This window comes from Vombatus ursinus, unplaced genomic scaffold (assembly GCF_900497805.2).
Source record: "Vombatus ursinus unplaced genomic scaffold, bare-nosed wombat genome assembly UNPS02009173.1, whole genome shotgun sequence".
Taxonomy (NCBI): Eukaryota; Metazoa; Chordata; class Mammalia; order Diprotodontia; family Vombatidae; genus Vombatus; species Vombatus ursinus.
This window is the reverse complement of record NW_020948951.1, coordinates 4,548,486-4,566,215: the sequence shown is the minus strand read 5'-3', so window position 1 is coordinate 4,566,215 and position 17,730 is coordinate 4,548,486. Positions and strand designations below refer to the sequence as shown.

The following is a 17,730-nucleotide window of genomic DNA, read 5'->3' as shown; positions in this document are numbered from 1 at the left end:
CAAGAATTGGGGCGAAGTAGATACAGCACCAGCCCTGGAGTCAGGAGGACCTGAGTTCAAATTCGGCCTCAGACAGATAATACTAACTGTGTGACTCAGGGCAAGTCACTTAACCCCAATTGCCTCACCCTTTCCCCCCCCCAAAAAAGTGCAAGGGCAGACAGTTCTAGATGACTCTGTGTATGTGTGTGTGTGTGTGTGTGTGTGTGTGTGTGTGTGTGTGTGAACACTGGTGTAGAATGATTAATTTTCACAGTGGGCAGATCTGGTCAAAGATGGTAAGGAGCTGGAGTAGGAGTCGGATGTTTGAAATGAGCACAAGTCCTTTTGCCACATCAGTAGGGCCAATGACATAAGTGTAGGAGACTGCCTCCTATGTCTCAGTAATGGCGAGGATCCAGTACTCTGGCACCATAAGGGCAGCAGTCTGGCTATAAAATCCCACAATTCACTTCTTTCCATGCACCTTGTACTTCCATTCTAATCCCACTTTGGCTTCATCATGAAAACCAGCAGGAGTGAGCGGTCTCTCCACAGGCACCAGGAGTCCAAGTGGGCTGTCTGGGAGAGCAAAAAGATAATAAAAGAAAAAGCCACAGTCCAAAGCATGGAAGGTTATTTCCAAGATGGGCACATTCAATATGTTTATTGCTATTAAAAATGAAAGTGGCAATGAGATTTTTGTGCACATCAGTTTTGGCATTTATCAAAAGAGCTAATCAAATATATGTCACTGTGGTATACACCTGCTCTTGACTCTTAATCTTTGCTTGTTAGAATTCTTGCAAAGGAATAGATGTATCACAAGGCAGAAGTTCATTTTTGTTGGGTTACCACATGTGAAAGAAAAACCAATTCATCACATTCCATAAAAAATTAGCATAAATTTCTTCTAGGAAAAGGGGCAGATTTCTAAAAAACAAAACAAAACATTCTTTTGGCCTTGCTTCATTATAGATCTTGAAGCATCCAACCAGACAACCCTGTAATTATTACAGATTTTCTGAAATAAAAATGTGTTTTCTTTACCCCCTAGTCTTCTTGTACAAGCCCACATAGACTTAGGAATGCAAAGAGCTCTGTCAACATACACATCTTGTACTTCTCATGCAGTCATTTTAAAAAGGCCATCTGAGTTTCATTAGTACCTTCTGCATTAATAGGAGAATATCTGGGACAGAATATACTCAAATATACACATTTATAAGAAAATCCTGAAAATCATCAGAGCACAAAACTATCAGTATAAACATATTTCCAGAAAAAAAAAAACTATTACCTTTCATAATGTAATGCTAAACCAGGTTTGCCTTTTTTTTCCTTTTTTCTTTTCTTTCTTCCTTTTTTTTTTTTTGTTTGCAATTTGGTTTTTGGCACAAAATTGTTACCATGGAGCTAATCAATAATGCAAATGTTAATGTTTTAAAAATTTTGAAGTTCAAGACCACAAAGGCATTTGTGTTCTTCCACAAAGGAGAACATTTATGTACTGAGACAATACAAGGATGGTTGTTCCCCCACATCAGATTGCTACAGTGTCATTAGCTCAAAGCAGTCCTTGGCAATTAATGAGGGGGAAAGGAGATAGATTCAGATTTTGTATTATGAGTAACAGGCACATCTGTTTGAATATCAGCTAGAAACGGAAAATAAAGCAGGCTAGTTGGTCCTCACTAAGGCACTGCCCTGTAACACTGATAACCCACTCCCACCCACTACTCCCTTAGCTCACAGATTTGGTAAAAATCTCATTGCAGACACTCAGCAATTTGGCATGATGGTAAATATGACCTGTAACAAATTTCAAAAAAAAAATCACTCTTCTTCCCAATAAAATAAAACCAACAATTGAAGCTTAGGGACTGTTTTTTTTGTCGATACAAGAAAAATCTATGTGCTCTAATTCTTTAGTTTTGTCTTTGTGCCTCCTGGCCTGAGAGCTGCTGAAGCTGAAGTACAGGACTTGGTGGTTAGCTGCTACTTCTAGAAGATCCTTTGGTATCTAGAGTCAAACAGAAACCCCTTTGTACATATGTTGAATCTATCTGCATTCTAGAAAGTTTGCCTGTCTCTCCTACAGCAAAATAAACTGCCCAGTTTAAAAAAAAAGGCAGCCAGATGGGCAGATTAATTCTTCCCCAAAATATCCCTCAACCAGGAAGCAGACAGGCCAGGGCCTCCTTTTAGCCCACATAAGTACAGTAAAACATAGGGTTCTGCTTCCCAGATGTGAGCCAGAGAACTTCTCCTTACAGGCCCAATAGGGAAACCAGAAAATCTGTCACTTCTCACACTTCGCCTGAGCTGCTTCTACCACAATGAAAACTAGGCAAGGCTGCAGCAGAAATGTGTGCACAGAGGAATAAGAACCGCGAGAGGGCACTGACCAGCTCACCGTGCCCCAGTCCTCCTAACCAACTGTCACTCTGGCTGGGACTGGGCACTGCCATTTCAGAATGCCAACAGAGGAAGCGATTTATTCACAGTGATGGAAACATTACCTGAAGTAACAGAAGTATGGTCTACTTAACTCGGAATCCATTTTCTCTCTCTCTCTCTCTTCGATGTACTACATGTACATTTTTACCCGATGGGAAGGAAGCACCTTCCCAATCTGAATTTCTATAATATTTTAAAACTGCTTTCCCTCTCAAAAAATACTGCATCCTTTATACACGTACAGACCCCTTTTCAGAAGCCCTTCCTTGAGTAGAAGTAAACATTTATGTAATCTAAGAGGCACTAATAGAGTGGAGTCCTATAAAATCCAGGGTTCAGGAATTCCAAACCCAGATCCTTTGAAATCCTGTGAAATTTCTTCTGCTCAAAAACAAATCAAAGTACTAGATGTCCTGTAGGGAGTGATTAGGGTCACCACGCTCCCGCTTCACCAGAGGCTCACTCAGACCACGGGCATCTGTGTCTGTTTCACTGCTGAGATCACTGACGTCATCTGCAGACGACATTAATACAGTAAGTTGGCATTGAGGAAACAGGAAAGATAAAAGGATAATTTGTGTTTAAGAAATCTGCTAAAACATAAATAATCTCAAAGTGGAAGGAACCTTAAAGGCCATCTCACCCAATCCATATCAAAACAAGGATCCCCTCTGACATAGGTGACAAGAAGTCATCAGTGCCTGACACACAGTATAAGTGCCTGATAAATGCTTGTTGACTTGACCAGCCTTTGAAGAAAGCCAGGAGAACCTACTGCCTTCCAAATCAACCCATAACATTTCTGGGCAGCTCTAATTATTAGGAATGTTTGCCTTACATTAAGGCTAGATCTGTCTCTTGGCAACTTCCACCCACTGTTCCTAAGGCCAAGCAGAACAAGTCTAGTGTCTCTTGCAGAAGACAGTCCTTCAAATACTTGAAAATAACTGTCATTTCCCCCTCCCCCAAGCCTTCTGTCCAGGCTTAACCTTCATAAGGTATAGTCTTAAGGCCTTCCACCATCCTGGTAACCCTCCGCTAGGCACTCCACCACTCATTTTGGTGATCACCACTTCCATGTCTGGATGTTCACCATTGATCTCTTTAACAATGTGGGCTGGAATTTTGTCAAGAATTGAAGTCAAGCTTACTGGCCTATAGTTTGCAGACTACTCTTCCATTATTTGAAAACTGGGATATTGCCATTCAAATCCTGTGATACTTTTCCAGTTTTCTACAATCTTTCCAAGATTACTGACAATGGCTTAGCCTCATACCTATCAGTTCTTTATGGGATTTCTAAACTATGCGGCTGATTAAGAATAGCCTGATTCTGAGAACCTCATGAATGGCTAATTGGCGAGGGCTCATTTCTGTACATGTATTCTGTACCACCTTCACATATGGGTTTATTTCTTTCCTCCTTCCCTTCCCTCTCCACACTAGAATAGGAAAGTATACTATCCTACAAAGCTCTCTCTCAGAGAGCCTCCCTCTCAGCTTCCCTTGGCCCAAGGGTGGGTCTTCAGCATGCCCACTCAAAATGATTGCACGAGCAGCCTTGGACTGGCCACCAATTCTGGTAGGTGGAGGCCTGGCTTTCCTCTGGACCTAGGGATCAAATGAGCTAAAGGTTCAGCATCAAGATCTACATATTTGGACTTCCCAGGGGTGAGAACAGAGTTTTCTCTTTTCTGCATCTCAGCTGGGTCTGAACATGTAGGGAACATCTTTTTGGATGTAACCCCATTTCCCACTGGGCTAGGTTCTCATCATCTATTGGTCCTACATCCTTGGAGGCTGCTGAGGGGCATAGTGGATAGAGTGTTGGACTGGAAGACCTGAGTTCAAATTTTGCCTCAGTTTCTTACCAGCTGCGGGACCCTGGGCGAGTCACCCTTGCTCAGCCTCAGTTCCCTTATCTATAAAATGCAGATAGTAATAGGACCTACCTCTCTGAGTTTTTGTGAAAACCAAATGAAATAACATATGTAAAGCAAATATTACCATTTTATTCCTAAATCCAGTTCCTCTTTCTAATTATTGATTACAGACAGGATAAAATAAGCTAGGTTAAAAACATAAATATTAAACCCCACTCTAGAGCAGGATGTATCTACGATTCCCCTTCTCCCCTCCCCCCCCAAAAAATAAAACAAGCAAATAATGCTAGCACACACCTTTATCCAGCAGTGTCAGTGACAGGGAGGCAAGGTCATTAAACTGAAAGAGAAAAGTCAACATTTCTGATGAATAAAGGGATTCAAATTGGTGTCAATGAAATTTACAACAGAATACTACAAACATTTCTTAAGCACCTGCTTCATATAAGATACTGTGTTAGGCCTAAGGAATATAAAAAGCTCAGAGTAGAAATCATTCCAGCCATCAAAGAGCTTGTTGTATTAAGGGTCTTTGACATCAGCAAAATTGTTTTGGTTTTTTTTTTCACATCCTACATATTGTTTGATGGCCATTGTTATTACTTTGTAAAAGCTGTGATACTTCCAGATCTTTGATTATGTCTGCCCATACTTTTATTTTGCCAAATATACCAGGATCTTTACTCAGTTTGAAAGGAAGAGGGAATTCTAAAACAAAGTGTATAAGTGTTTGCTAAAGCCAGGAGGAACGCTTCCCTAGAAACTGATCCCTTGCCAATGGGTAATTTTGATAATTTACATAATCTAGCATGGCATATATGGGACAAGTAGTAAAATAAATTAATAAAATTGAATTTCACTTGGGTTCTGGTGTTGCTGTCATTGCGAAAGAACTGGCTAAATAAAAGAACCTCTGCATTAATGTGAACTCCAACAGAAATACTTAAGGTATCTTTCCTGCTATATTCACATCAAAGGCCTGGGAGTGCTCTGGTCTCTAACCGAGTAATTATAAACCATCTGCAGCCCTGTGGACCTTCTGAACCTTAACTTGTGGCTTGCATGAGCCATTTCTTTATCTAAGAGTGATTTGCTTAAAATGTATTTATAATCTCTACCCAACTATATATGTGTGTGTGTGTGTGTGTGTGTGTGTGTGTACACACACACACAAACATATTTTTTTTTTTGACAAGGCAGTCGGGGTTAAATGACTTGCCCAGGGTCACACAGCTAGTGAGTATCATGTGTCTGAGGCCAGATTTGAACTCAGGTCCTCCTGACTCCAAGGTTAGAGCTCTATCCACTGTGCCACCTAGCTGCCCCTTCAACTATATTTCTTTTAGAAGTTAAAATATACTCTCATAACTTATTCTTCAGACTCTCAATGAAACAAGCAGTCCATCTAGCACTAATCACAGGAACAGCAGCAAGCCACACTAGTCCTTTCTATTTATGTCCAAGGTTATTAGCACCTTGATGGAAAGAGCTCGCACCTCTCCCATTACAGCAATTGGCGTCTCTCCCGTTGCCTCGGCGACTCGATGCTCAACCAGATAAAACATGTATTCATCATACAGCAGGCGAATCAGGTGAAAGGAACCAAAACTGGCAGCACTACGCAAGGTGAGATCACGAATCACCATGGAGCTAGAAACGTTTTGAAAACAGAAAGCTATTTTAAATGTTCTGGAAAATGTTAAGACACATTTCTCTATCACTTTTGTAATTACTAGGATTTATCATCAAATCTTCACCTATGTCGTTTCCCTTGTGACCCTTAGGATGCACTTACCTGGCTGGGCCCAGAAACAGAAGTGCCCTCTCCAGCCACACCCACCATACAAGTTATTTGGTGGTGGATAGCTAGAGCACAGAGATGATGGTAACATTCACATGGTAGGAACCAGAAGTGGTACAGCAGGAGTTTTGTGAGGTCAGGGACTGACTATCTCATTTTGGTGTCTGAATCAGCAGGCGTTACACTGTGCTCAGCACTTAATCCTTTTTATTCATTCTTTACATACCAAATGTTTTTCCTCTCTAGAGTAAGTGGACAAAATGCAAAAATGATTTTTAAACTCTTTTTAATGAGATATTAACTCACACTGGTTCATTGTCAGAGTAAGACCAGACACCCAATGTTTGTCTTCTATTCTCACTAAATTAAGAAAACTTAATTCAATAGGACTTTTGGGCAAAATAACAGTCTCACACCTACTCCACCAAAAACCTGAAAATCTCACCAGAATGATTACTAAGTCCAATAAAAAACTACAGTAAATTGCTTCTTCAACTCCAGAACTGTACAGTCAGCCAAAAGCCCCACAGGTATGGAAAAGGGGGCTTTCAGCATAAGCAAATAAGACCATAGTCTCCCAAAAGAAACAGACACGTGTAGTGTGTAGGACTCTCTGTCCTTAGGCACTAAGAGTGAAGTGCTCCCCCTAGAAAGTCCCAGGGATTTGTAAACTCACAGTCATTCCCACAAGATTCCATGTTCTGAACCTCAAAGATCCAGGGAAGTCTAATCCTAGGAGGAAGGGGGGGTCAGCGCAGGAACCTAGATGACAAAAGATGAGACCAAACTACCCATCCAAAAATGCAGCAGAGGATGAATCCTGGCACAAAGCCCCAGTTCAGGGCTTAAAGCTGGAGAGATGAGTAAACCAAAGAAGACATTAAACAGCATAAAAAAATTATTGCATAGCTAGAGATTCCCCCAAATAAGGTAACAACTTCAAGCAAGGACTCAAAGGAAAAAAGGATTTCCTACAGGGACTACATGAATACCTAGAAGAAATGAAGCAAGAGATTAAAAAAGAAAAAGTAAAATAAAAGCTCAAGGAAAAAGGATTGATAAGCAGCTTAGAAGAAAAAAAGATAAACCTTACTCAAAGAGGCTCCCTAAAAACTACAGTTAGGACAAACAAATGAGTGATTCCATGAAACAGCAAGAATTATGAAGACAAAATGTAAAGTATCTGCTCTTAAAAACAATTGGCTTGGGTAACAGGTCAAGGAGAGGTGATTTAAGAATATTTGGACTCCCTGAAAACCATGATTAAAAAAAAGTCTGGAGTATATATTTCAAAATATCATAACTGCCCAGATCTCTTGCAGCTAGAGGGCTAAGAGAAGATAGAAAGAATCCAGCAATTGACACCTGAAAGAAACCCCAAAAGAAAAGTCCCAGGAATGAACATCATAGCCAAAATCCAGAGCTCCCATGTCAAAGAAAAAAATGTTAACGCAAGCATCCAGAAAGAGGCATTCAGGTTCCAAGGAATAAACCAGAGTTAGAATCATATAAGATTTGGCAGCTTCAACTATGAATAAGAGGAGATTTTAGAATGATATTCCAAAAGGGAAAAGGCTTACAACCAAAAATAGCTTACCCTGCAAAGCTGAGTATAATCCTACAGGGGGAAAAATATATTAATAGAATAAAATTGACTCTCAAGCATTTCTAATAGAAAAAAAAGGGCTGAGTATGAACTCTAAAATGTAATCATTAGTTAAGAAAAATAGATAACTTTTTTTTAATAACTGGAAAGTGCTATATGGTGATGTACTATTCTAAAATGGAGAGAAGAAACAAGTATTCCTTCAGAACTTTATTATTTGCAAAGATGACTAAAAGAGATGAATCACATAATCAGAGGACTGGGAGTAGATTAGTTCTCTTCTGAGGTTTTTAAGAGGGGAAAGCGAAAAGAGAGTTAAAAGAGGAATACATTAGTGTAGAAAAGAACCAGGGGCTGGGACTTGCTATATCTGATTATTGAGCTGGATGAAAAGAAGAATATAAAACCAGAAAGAAAGGGCATCAGACTGCTGTGTGGATGCAGTTTAAATGACTACATATTTGTTATGAAGCTGTTGTTTTTTTTTATCCGCTCATTCTTTCAGTTGTGGGAAAGGTTAGGAGAGGGGTTGTTGGCAATACTAGTGGGGGAAAAAAGCTCTATTGAAACTTTTTAAAAAATACACAGAAGAGAGCTGAAGAAAGCACAAATAAGGAAGTTTTGAAAGTGATGTGGAATTTCAGATATAGATGTATCATATGCAAAGATATATATATATATAACACATAAACTATTTTACATATACAGTACATTTATGTGTGTATACAGACACACACACACACACACACACACACACATACACCAAGTAATGTGAACTAGAGATTCACAGTTTCATATACAATGCTATTTTTGTGTTCTGCTATTTATATGGAAATAGTCTGTTTTTTGATGTTTAAGTTTTAAAAAATTTAATTCAATAAATATTTATTGAATACGTACTTTGTGCAAAGACCACTGTGCCTTTAAGTGTTAAAGAAACATAGATAAATTCTCTGTCCTCAGAGTTTACAATGGAGTACTTCCTTTTCTAATCTCAATATTTCAAGTCATTTAACCATACCACATATCATGCAAGTCTTTTGACATAATTATTATTAAACACTGTAAAACTAGACATTTTTTGGTATGGTAGTCTATTCTTTGTAACTTAAAGTGAGGAAGGTTTCCTAGTGATACATATTAGGCACATAACCAAATAATTTCACCTTCAGACATAATATAGCCAAACACAATATAAACAGTGGCATATCTGAACCCTCAGATACCTCCACCCAAAAATCTAGTTAATAAATTGTAATAAGAAAAAGAACAAAAAGTGAAGAGAAGAGACATAAACACATATTCAATTGTTTTGGGTGACTATCAATAAAACAAAGTTATGGAGAGAGCTAGGCTGTCTGGTAAGAAGAGGGAACAACTAGCTGGATTTATTAATTTCAAACTTTTTTTCCCCCTGAGCTGGTACAGTATATATAGATGTTGCCAGAGGCAAGTGATTTTGTTCAGAAAAGGAAAAAAAGATCTGGAGTTAAGGAAAGTGTATATTTGAAATCTCCTAGGAGCCAAGAAATTAAGGAAATGGATGCTGCTCTGAAACCACTTAACTGTTATCACCCATTTCCAATCTGGCAATTAAGAAAAAAAAAAGGCAACTTAAAAAAATGTTCAACAACATGAAAGCCACATAAAGGGAAAGGGAAAAATATGGAGTAGCTGTGGATGTTTTCTATATAGGAGCTGTTTTTACAAATGCTATGCTGCTCTGCATTGCCAGTACCCCCAAGGGTAATGCAGTTAATCTAGGAGGGAGCCATGTAAATGTGGATCCACACCCCCTCACAGCAGGGCAACAGCATTTAATTTCTCAAACACTGCCAACTGTTTTTCTCTTCCATGAATAAATTTTAATACAAAAATGCACAGTTTTGGAGAAGAAGCCATAGCCAGCCACGACATCACTCCTCTAAAATCATTAAGCTATGTATGTATGTTTAGAGCAAGAAATTGTTGGTTTTATTTGCTTAAAAGCACTGAAAATCTTTAATTATTCTATTTGTATATGTTCCACTTTTCAGTCTTTTGGTTTTTCTTCATTGTACTGACAATACCATATTGAGCTGTGGACACAGAAATGCTGTTCCCACCAAGCCTGTCCACAGTTCTCTCCTCTGCTTCTAATCACCAGTCAATGTCTATCCAGGGGTGGGGAACCTGTAGCCACGAGACCACATGTGGCCTTCTAGGTCCTTGGATGCAGCCTTTTGATTGAGTCCAAGTTTTACAGAATAAATCCTGTTATTAAAGGATTTGTTCTGTGAAGTTTGGATTCAGTCAAAGGGCCGCACTTGGGAACCTAGAGGGCTACATGTGGCCTCAAGGCCGCAGGTTCCCCACCCTGATCTCAGTGCAGCTACAAACTCCCCACCCACTGGAGGCCTTCCTGGATTAATTCTATTCTGAGCAAATCACTGATTGAATAAATACTGATGATGTGCCTATTAAATATGTGGTTTTATGCTAGGCATATCAGGGGATATAAAGATGAAGGAAACATGGCCCTTTGTCCTCAAGAAGTTCAATATAGCTCCATACCAGAAGAGGCCTGCTGGACCTGCCTGGCACAGCTTGGGAAACCCTAGAGCACAGGCCAGAGGCAGCTCATGACTTGTTGTGAACTAGCACAAGATACCTCTGCCAGTTCCTTAGCCATCCCTCTACTTCTGATTCACCTAGTAGTACAAATGTCAGGATGTTCCAGAACCACAGAAGCTGAAGATGGTTACATAACCCCTGAGAAGACAATGTCTGGGTCTGGGACTTACCTGTAAAAGGACCATTTAAGCAGGAACTGTCTTGCTGCCTTGGGGAAACTGGGACTGCCGGCATGGTGCTTTAGAACCTGGGTGACAACATTATCAAGCCACGTGGCCCACTGATCCAGTGAGCTCTGCTGTTGCAAAGTCAGCTTGAAATCCTGCTCTAACTTCTGTACTACGCTCTCTTCACACTGGCACACCCATGAGGCTTGTTCCTGGGAGTGAGCACAAAAGGAAATCAGGAAAGAATTCAATGACAGAGTTGAGACAGGTAGCTCTAAAGTATATGAAAACATGAATGACTGATAATTTCTTCACTTCCATCTCTAATAATACTTTCTACAATAATGGTATAAAATTTTGGAACAGTATAAAGCTTTTTCATAAAATTCAAAATTCAACAAATATTTAAATGCCTATCATGTGCAAGGCACTATGCTAGCACTAGGAATATAATTTTAAAATGACAAAGTCCTTGTCCTCAAGGAGTTTACATTTCACTTGGGAGAGAAGAGGATGAGGATACAACAAGGAAATGTATAATACAAAGGGAGTGATAGGTAAGGAAAAGAGACAGATAAAGTGCTCTAGGAAATTTTGAGGAAAGAGATCAAATAAGAGAGACTTATTTGAGAAATCAGAAAGGAATTATTATGTGGAAATATGTTTAACATGATTGCACATGTATAACCTATGGCAGAATGCTTGCCATCTTGGGGAGGGGTTAAGAGGGAAAGAGAAAAATTTGGAACTCAATCTTGTAAAAAATGAATGTTTAAAACTTATCTTTATATGTGATTGGAAAAAAATACTATTAAGAAAGAGGGGCAGCTAGGTGGCGCAGTGAATAGAGTACCAGCCGTGGAGTCAGGAGGACCTTAGTTTGAATCTGGCCTCGGACATAATACTTAATTGCTTTGTGACTCTGGGCAAGTCATTTAACCCCAATTGCCTCAGGGGGGGCAAAATTAAAAAGGAAAGAAAGGAATTAATACCTAAGCTGAAGTAGTTGTAGGAAGATAATGATTCTAAAAAGCAGAGATGAAGAAGGAATGATTGATTCTCTGAATGGGGTATGGCCTATGTGAATGCATAGAGGAAGAAGATGGAATGTCAAGTTCAAGGAATAGCTAATAAGTCCAGTTCATCTGGAACACAGGCAATATGAAGGGGAATAAAGTATAAGCCTGAGAAGGCAGTTTGGAATTAGATTTTGCAGGGTCTTAAATGACAGACTAAATAGATTATATTTTGTCCTTGAGGCAATAATGAAACAACAAAAATTTTTGAGGTCATTGTCTTACCAATTTCATAAAAGGGTAAAGTAGAAGTTTAGAGAAAACTAAAAATATGGAGAAAGGACCCCCAAACTGGAATTAGTGAATTCTGCAGAGCCTGATGATGGAGAAGAAACAAAGTTTAAATGAAATATAGTCCCTCGCCTCATAGAGCTACCAAAACACATAGCTTTAATACATAAGATCTCATAAGTTGAGAAGAACCCTAGAGGCATCTAGTCTGATCTCCTTTCTACCACATTGGTCATCTTAGCCTTCATTTGAAAATTTATTGTGAAGGAGAATTCACTACCTCCAGAGATAGCCCATACCATTTCAGAAATCCCTAATTATTGCATAATATTACATGTGATTCAAGGGGGAAAGTTCTTAACAGGCTGGAGGGAAAGGAAGATAGAGAAGGCTTCCTTTGAGTTGGACTTCAAAGGATGGGTGGTAATTCAGGGAAAAAAAAATGGACAGTTTCAAATAGAAGTAACAATGTGAATCTCAACATGGAGTGAAGGAGATGTTTGAGGGACAGAGAATAGTCCAGTTTAGTCAGAGTAAAGAATGCAAGAGAAATAATAATTACATATCCTTGGAAAGGTAGAGTGATACCATAGTGGAAGGCTCTGACAGGCAGAAGAGCTTAAACTTTACTCAGCAAACAATAAAGAACCAATGAAGATTTTTGAGAGATATGACATAACCAAATTAATGCATAAGAAAGATTATTCTAGGAGCAATGTAAATGGGGGAGGGGGAAGGTCAAAGGGGAAGGAAGAAGAGAAAAGGATGAGTTGGGAATTATTGTTAGAAGGCACTTATAATGCTTCAGGTGAGTGGCAATGAAAGCTTGTGCCGGCCACAGAGTTAGCAATGAGGGAATAGAGAGGAGAGAACAAATGTAAAAAGGGTGGCAAAGGAGGAATCGAGAGGACCTGACAAATCACTTGTATTTACTTACCTTTGTCAATGTCATATCCCTGGGTAGAATTCAGTCATTCATTCCATAAGTATTTATTAAAGAATGCAAATTCCTTGAGGGCAGGCACTTCTGTTTGTCATTATAGGTCAGACATCTGGCACATGCCTTGCACATATTAAGTGCTTAATCAAGTTTTGATGAATTGAACTAACAATCAGTTGTTGATGAGAGAACTTCAGGTCACGTAACTAACAAGATGGAGAGCTAGACATTTTCTCTGATTCCCTATGACCTCTCAAACCTCTCCAAAATAGGAATTGTGTGTCAAAGATAAAGCAACTTCAGCTATCTCTATGGTCTAGGACACCCAGAATCCAAAAGAAGGGTTTAAAAAAATCCCAAACCCAGGAAATGATGCTTACTGACTGAGCTCATGTAGCACTCCTCATACCTCCCACACTACGGGCAACAAGGCTACACTAGAAGACTCAAGGACATGATATAGGCAACAACAAAACCCACCCTTAGGCCCCAGTCCCCTCCCCCTCCTTTCCAGTGTTAGTGGAGATCCTGGCTCCAGGCTGTAGAAGTTGTCTTAGGCCATGACAGTCAGCTTGGCCACAGGAAGAAAAGTCTATGGGGACTGCAACCCCTTAGGACCAGTACTGTTCTTAACTGCTAGTGCGCATTTAGGGTTAGAGTCAAGGAATAGAGGGAGTGGGACAGGTCACCATGATAGGACATTATGCATGTGGGGAGCTGTGCAGCATTCTTAACAACCATGAAAATAAGAAAAGGGCACAGCATCCAGCTCGGGACAGTTCTTCTGACCACCCAAAAGTCAGATAAGGCAGAAAGCAAGGCTGGGGAGCTGTAAATTCTTTAGTGTGGGAGGAAACTAAGAGAAATTGAGATCCAGCCCCCAAAGAAACCACAATGATAGGTGAGGCAGTCAGAAAGTGAATGATAAAGCAAATAAGGGGGTGGGGAAGAAAGTATCAAAGATTTCAGAAAGAAGAAAACTCTAAGACCTTGAACATAAACAGATAAACCAGCAGGCAAAACAGTAACAACAGAAGAAATATGGCCTCCACATCTAGAAAATGAGTTCAGACATCAGTGAGTCAAATACTGCAAAACAAAGGAAAATGATCCAACATTTGATAAGACAGAGGACCCTATGGAATTTGAGAAAATGGAACCACCAACATGCTGTTCCTGAGTAGATCAAAAGAGAAATGAGAATTATGAGAGCAGAATGTATGTCCTGCACAGCAAAAATAATAGGCATATTAAGAAAAACTGGAATCTTCAATGGCAAGCCTCACCAAAGAAACAAAAGAGAAAACAATAGATTAGGAATGCAAATACACAGAAGGACAACCTAGAAAAGAAACAAAAAACTAACATTAAAAGAAAATATACTCTCTAAGTAAAACATGCTGATCTTGAAGATAGAATGCATAGAGACAACATATGGATCACAGGTTTCCCAGGAGAACACAACAGAATAAAAAACCTTAACACCATAATGAAGGAAATTATAGAAGAGAACTGTCCAGAATTTATGAATATAGAAAATGAAATTCCAATTGAAAGAATTCACAGATTGCCTCCAGAAAGAAACCCAAGGATGCAAACTCCAATACACATAGTGGTTAAATTTAACAATTCAATTCAGAAACAGCAAGTTCTGTAAATGACCAGAAGAAAAACCTTCAAATACAAAGGAAAGGGCATTTGAATAATGTAAGACTATTCTGCACCCACTAGAAAATATAGGAGGGAATGGAAAAATGTGTTCCAAAGAGCTCGAGAGCTTAGGATGCAACCCAGGATGACCCATCCTGCAAATCTGAGCTTAACCATATAGAACAAAAGATGGAAATTCAATAATTAAGAAGAGTTTGAAACACTTTAAGAAAGAAAGCCAGAATTAAAGAGATTATTTGCTTCTTGAACACCCCAAATAACAGAAAGGCAGGAATGAACAGGTACAGCAGGCAAGGGCAGCAACAACAACAGAATGATAACTAAGGGACCTGTAAGAAACTTTTTTCTAAATGTACACAGGGAGAAGAGTGAAGGCAGGAATCTGGTAAAGGTAATGGTGAAGAGGTAGATGGGGGCATTATGGATAGAACCTGGAGACACCTTGCCTACAGGTGAATCAATGCTTTTTTTTTTTTTTTTTCAGGACTACATTGCAATATGGTAGAGTACATGAGAGGTAGGGAGGGGACCAGGGGAACAGAGAGGAGTGTGTAATGTGCTGGGGTCAAATCAAGGGCTAACAATGAGGGAACAGTGACCTCTGTGGTCTCAGAAAGAAAAGAGCCTAGAGGGAAGTGGGTGAGGAGGAAGGGAGAGGAAAGGAAGAAAGGAGGTCTTGCTTTGGAGATGGGAGGGGGTTTCACTGAAGAAGGCTTCTAACAGCAAAGAGAAATAGTCTGTGAAGGCAGATGGCAATCTTACACTGGAAGAGGCCTGGCGGATTTGGTGCCTGAAAAGTCTGCTTGTACTATATTGGGGGAGGGGTGGGGGTGGAGCTGAAACCCTGGGGGCAACTGGCAACTGGAGGAGTGGAAGAACATGGACAAACAGAGGACATTTCAAGGCAAATATAGAAAAAAAGGTAAAAGGGAGGGTATAGATCAATGGTGAGCTAAGGATGTGGTAAGGGAGGGGCCCTACCTATGCAGCAGTGTCTTGACACCTGCAAAGATTAGCATTATTCTAAGAGTGAGACACAATGGAAAAGGAGAATCTACAGGGCAATGGGAGACAGCGCCTGGAGGGGCGAGCCTAGGATGGATACCTGGGAAGCTGTGATTACATGAACAATACATGCCTGTGAGGCAGCTCTCACTGGCAGCCAGCTTTTCCTGACCTCAAACCTAAATCTGCTTCTTTGCAACCTCCCACCTATGGCTCCTGTCCCTGCCTCTGCTCCCTGGGCCCAAATACAACGAGACCTTTAAGCACCTGAAAGCAGCTATCATGTAAGTCCCTCTTGTTGAGTTGTTTCAGTTGTGTCCGACTTTGTGACCCCATTTGGGATTTTCTTGGCAGAGATACTGGAGTGGCTTACCATTTCCTTCTCCAGTTCATCTGACAGATGAGGAAACTGAGGCAAACAGGATTAAGTGACTTGCCCAGGATCATACAGCTGGTAAATGTCTGAAGCCACATTTGAACTCAGGTCCTCCTGACTCCAGGGCTGCCTAGCTGCCCTCACTCCCTTCTTTCCTCCCAGTTAAACATTCCTAGCTATTTATCCGGTACTAACATGGCATGGAACAAGGCCTTTTTACCAACTCTCTAGCTTATCAATGTCTTCTTTAAAATTTGATGCCCAGCACTAAGCACAGGATTCCAGGTGAGGCCTGATGAGAGCAGAGTACAGAGGAACAATCACCTAATTCTTCTTAGAATCTATTCTTTTCTTAATGTGGCCCAATATTACATCAGCTTTTTTGGCTACAGAATCAAACTACTAACTCTTCTCAAACTTGTGGTCCACTAAAATCCCTAGATCTTTCTTCAGACAAACTGTCTAACCATAGCTCCCTCATCTTGTACTTACAAAACTGAATTTTTGAACCCAAGTGTAAGACTTTATCTTATTAAAGTCAACCCAATGCTCTAATCTATTACTTTTTTTTTTTTTAATTTTGCTTCCAGGCTAAAGTTACCCAGTCAGGACCTAGACTTCTGAGGCAATGTCCCCAGACTTCAGCATAGAATAGAGAATTTAGAATTACTGATGAACATGACATGAGGAGGTCGATATGTGCCAAACGTTCCAAACTACTCATAACCTCTATTCTCCCTTCCTCATTTCCCTCACCAATCATTCTTCCTTGTATCTGAGAATCTTAGACATTAAGTAATAAACAGTAAAATATCATTCATTCATTTCTACTCATTTTGGAAGGAAAAACATTAGGAAGTCACCTGCACATTGGCAAAGTCCACTCGATTTAGGTCACTAAGCATCTGGTTTATCTGGGAAGTGTTTTGGAGGACTGCCCGGGCCGCCTGAGCAAGGTGGTTCAGAGATGTGTATCTCCGCAGAGTCTGCGCAAAGGCACTCACTACTCCAACCTACGACACAGAGGACACTGTATGAATAATGCATATGGACTCTTTATATAGTGCCTACTATGTGCCAGGCACCATGCTAAGTGCTTTACAAATTCCCTTATCCCAGTCTATTATCATTCCACCTCTCCCTCTACTTTGCAATCCCCAAACTTGTTCTTTGTCCTCAACAAAACCTGCAGTCTCTCTGCTCCTCAGTTCTTTCCCAGGTTATCACTGCTGTACTAGCTACACTCACCTCCCTTCATAACCTGACCCTCTCCTACCTTCTTCTACCGTACTCTGTCCTTCCCTCCCCAACACTACCAGTGATCCAGTGACACTAGCCTCCTTGCTGTTCCTCACATAAGACACTCCATTTCCTAACTCTAGGCATTATTTTCACTGGCTGTCTCCCATTCCTCGAATTCTCTCCCTCCTCATCTCCATCTTCTGGTTTATCTGGAGTCCTTCAAGTTTAAGTTAAAATCCCATCTTCTCCAAGAAGGCTTTCCTAATCCCCCTTAATGCTAGTGCCTTCTGACGAATATCTCCAGTTTACCCTTAGCATAAGGCCTAGTGCACAGTGGCTGTTTACCAAATGCTGGCTGACTTGATGACATAATTATAAGGCTTTAAGACAAATAAGAAGAATATTAATACATCTGGAAAGACTGTTACTGAATAACACAAAATAAAAACACAAACAGAACTAGAAGAGCACACACAGTGCCTCTATGGCTCTATTCTACCTCCACACCAAGAGCATCCTTAGATGGCCAATGCCTATATGGACTTTCCCACCATCTCTCCTTCTCCCTGCCTCTCTACTTTCAGCTCCCTTTTATGTGCTGTCTCCTTCCATTGGAACAGAAAGTCCTTGAGGGTAGGGATTATCTTTTTTGTCTTACATTTGTATTTCCAAAATTTAGT

General features: G+C 40.1%; 1 protein-coding gene across 5 annotated transcripts in view; it reads right to left on the bottom strand.

The window, feature by feature from the left end:
• Positions 1 to 610: 610 nt before the first annotated feature.
• RFX2 (regulatory factor X2) overlaps positions 611 to 17,730 on the bottom strand; it is a 167,039-nt gene continuing 149,919 nt past the window's right edge. For all 5 annotated transcript variants that reach the window (XM_027851244.1, XM_027851247.1, XM_027851248.1 and 2 more), the window contains 5 exons: positions 16,672 to 16,821; positions 10,513 to 10,721; positions 5,819 to 5,972; positions 4,620 to 4,662; positions 611 to 2,953 (listed from right to left, as the gene is read on the bottom strand). In XM_027851244.1, the coding sequence (XP_027707045.1) occupies positions 2,844 to 2,953; positions 4,620 to 4,662; positions 5,819 to 5,972; positions 10,513 to 10,721; positions 16,672 to 16,821 (666 nt within the window). In that variant the 3' untranslated portion in view covers positions 611 to 2,843. The remainder of the gene's footprint in view (positions 2,954 to 4,619; positions 4,663 to 5,818; positions 5,973 to 10,512; positions 10,722 to 16,671; positions 16,822 to 17,730) is intronic.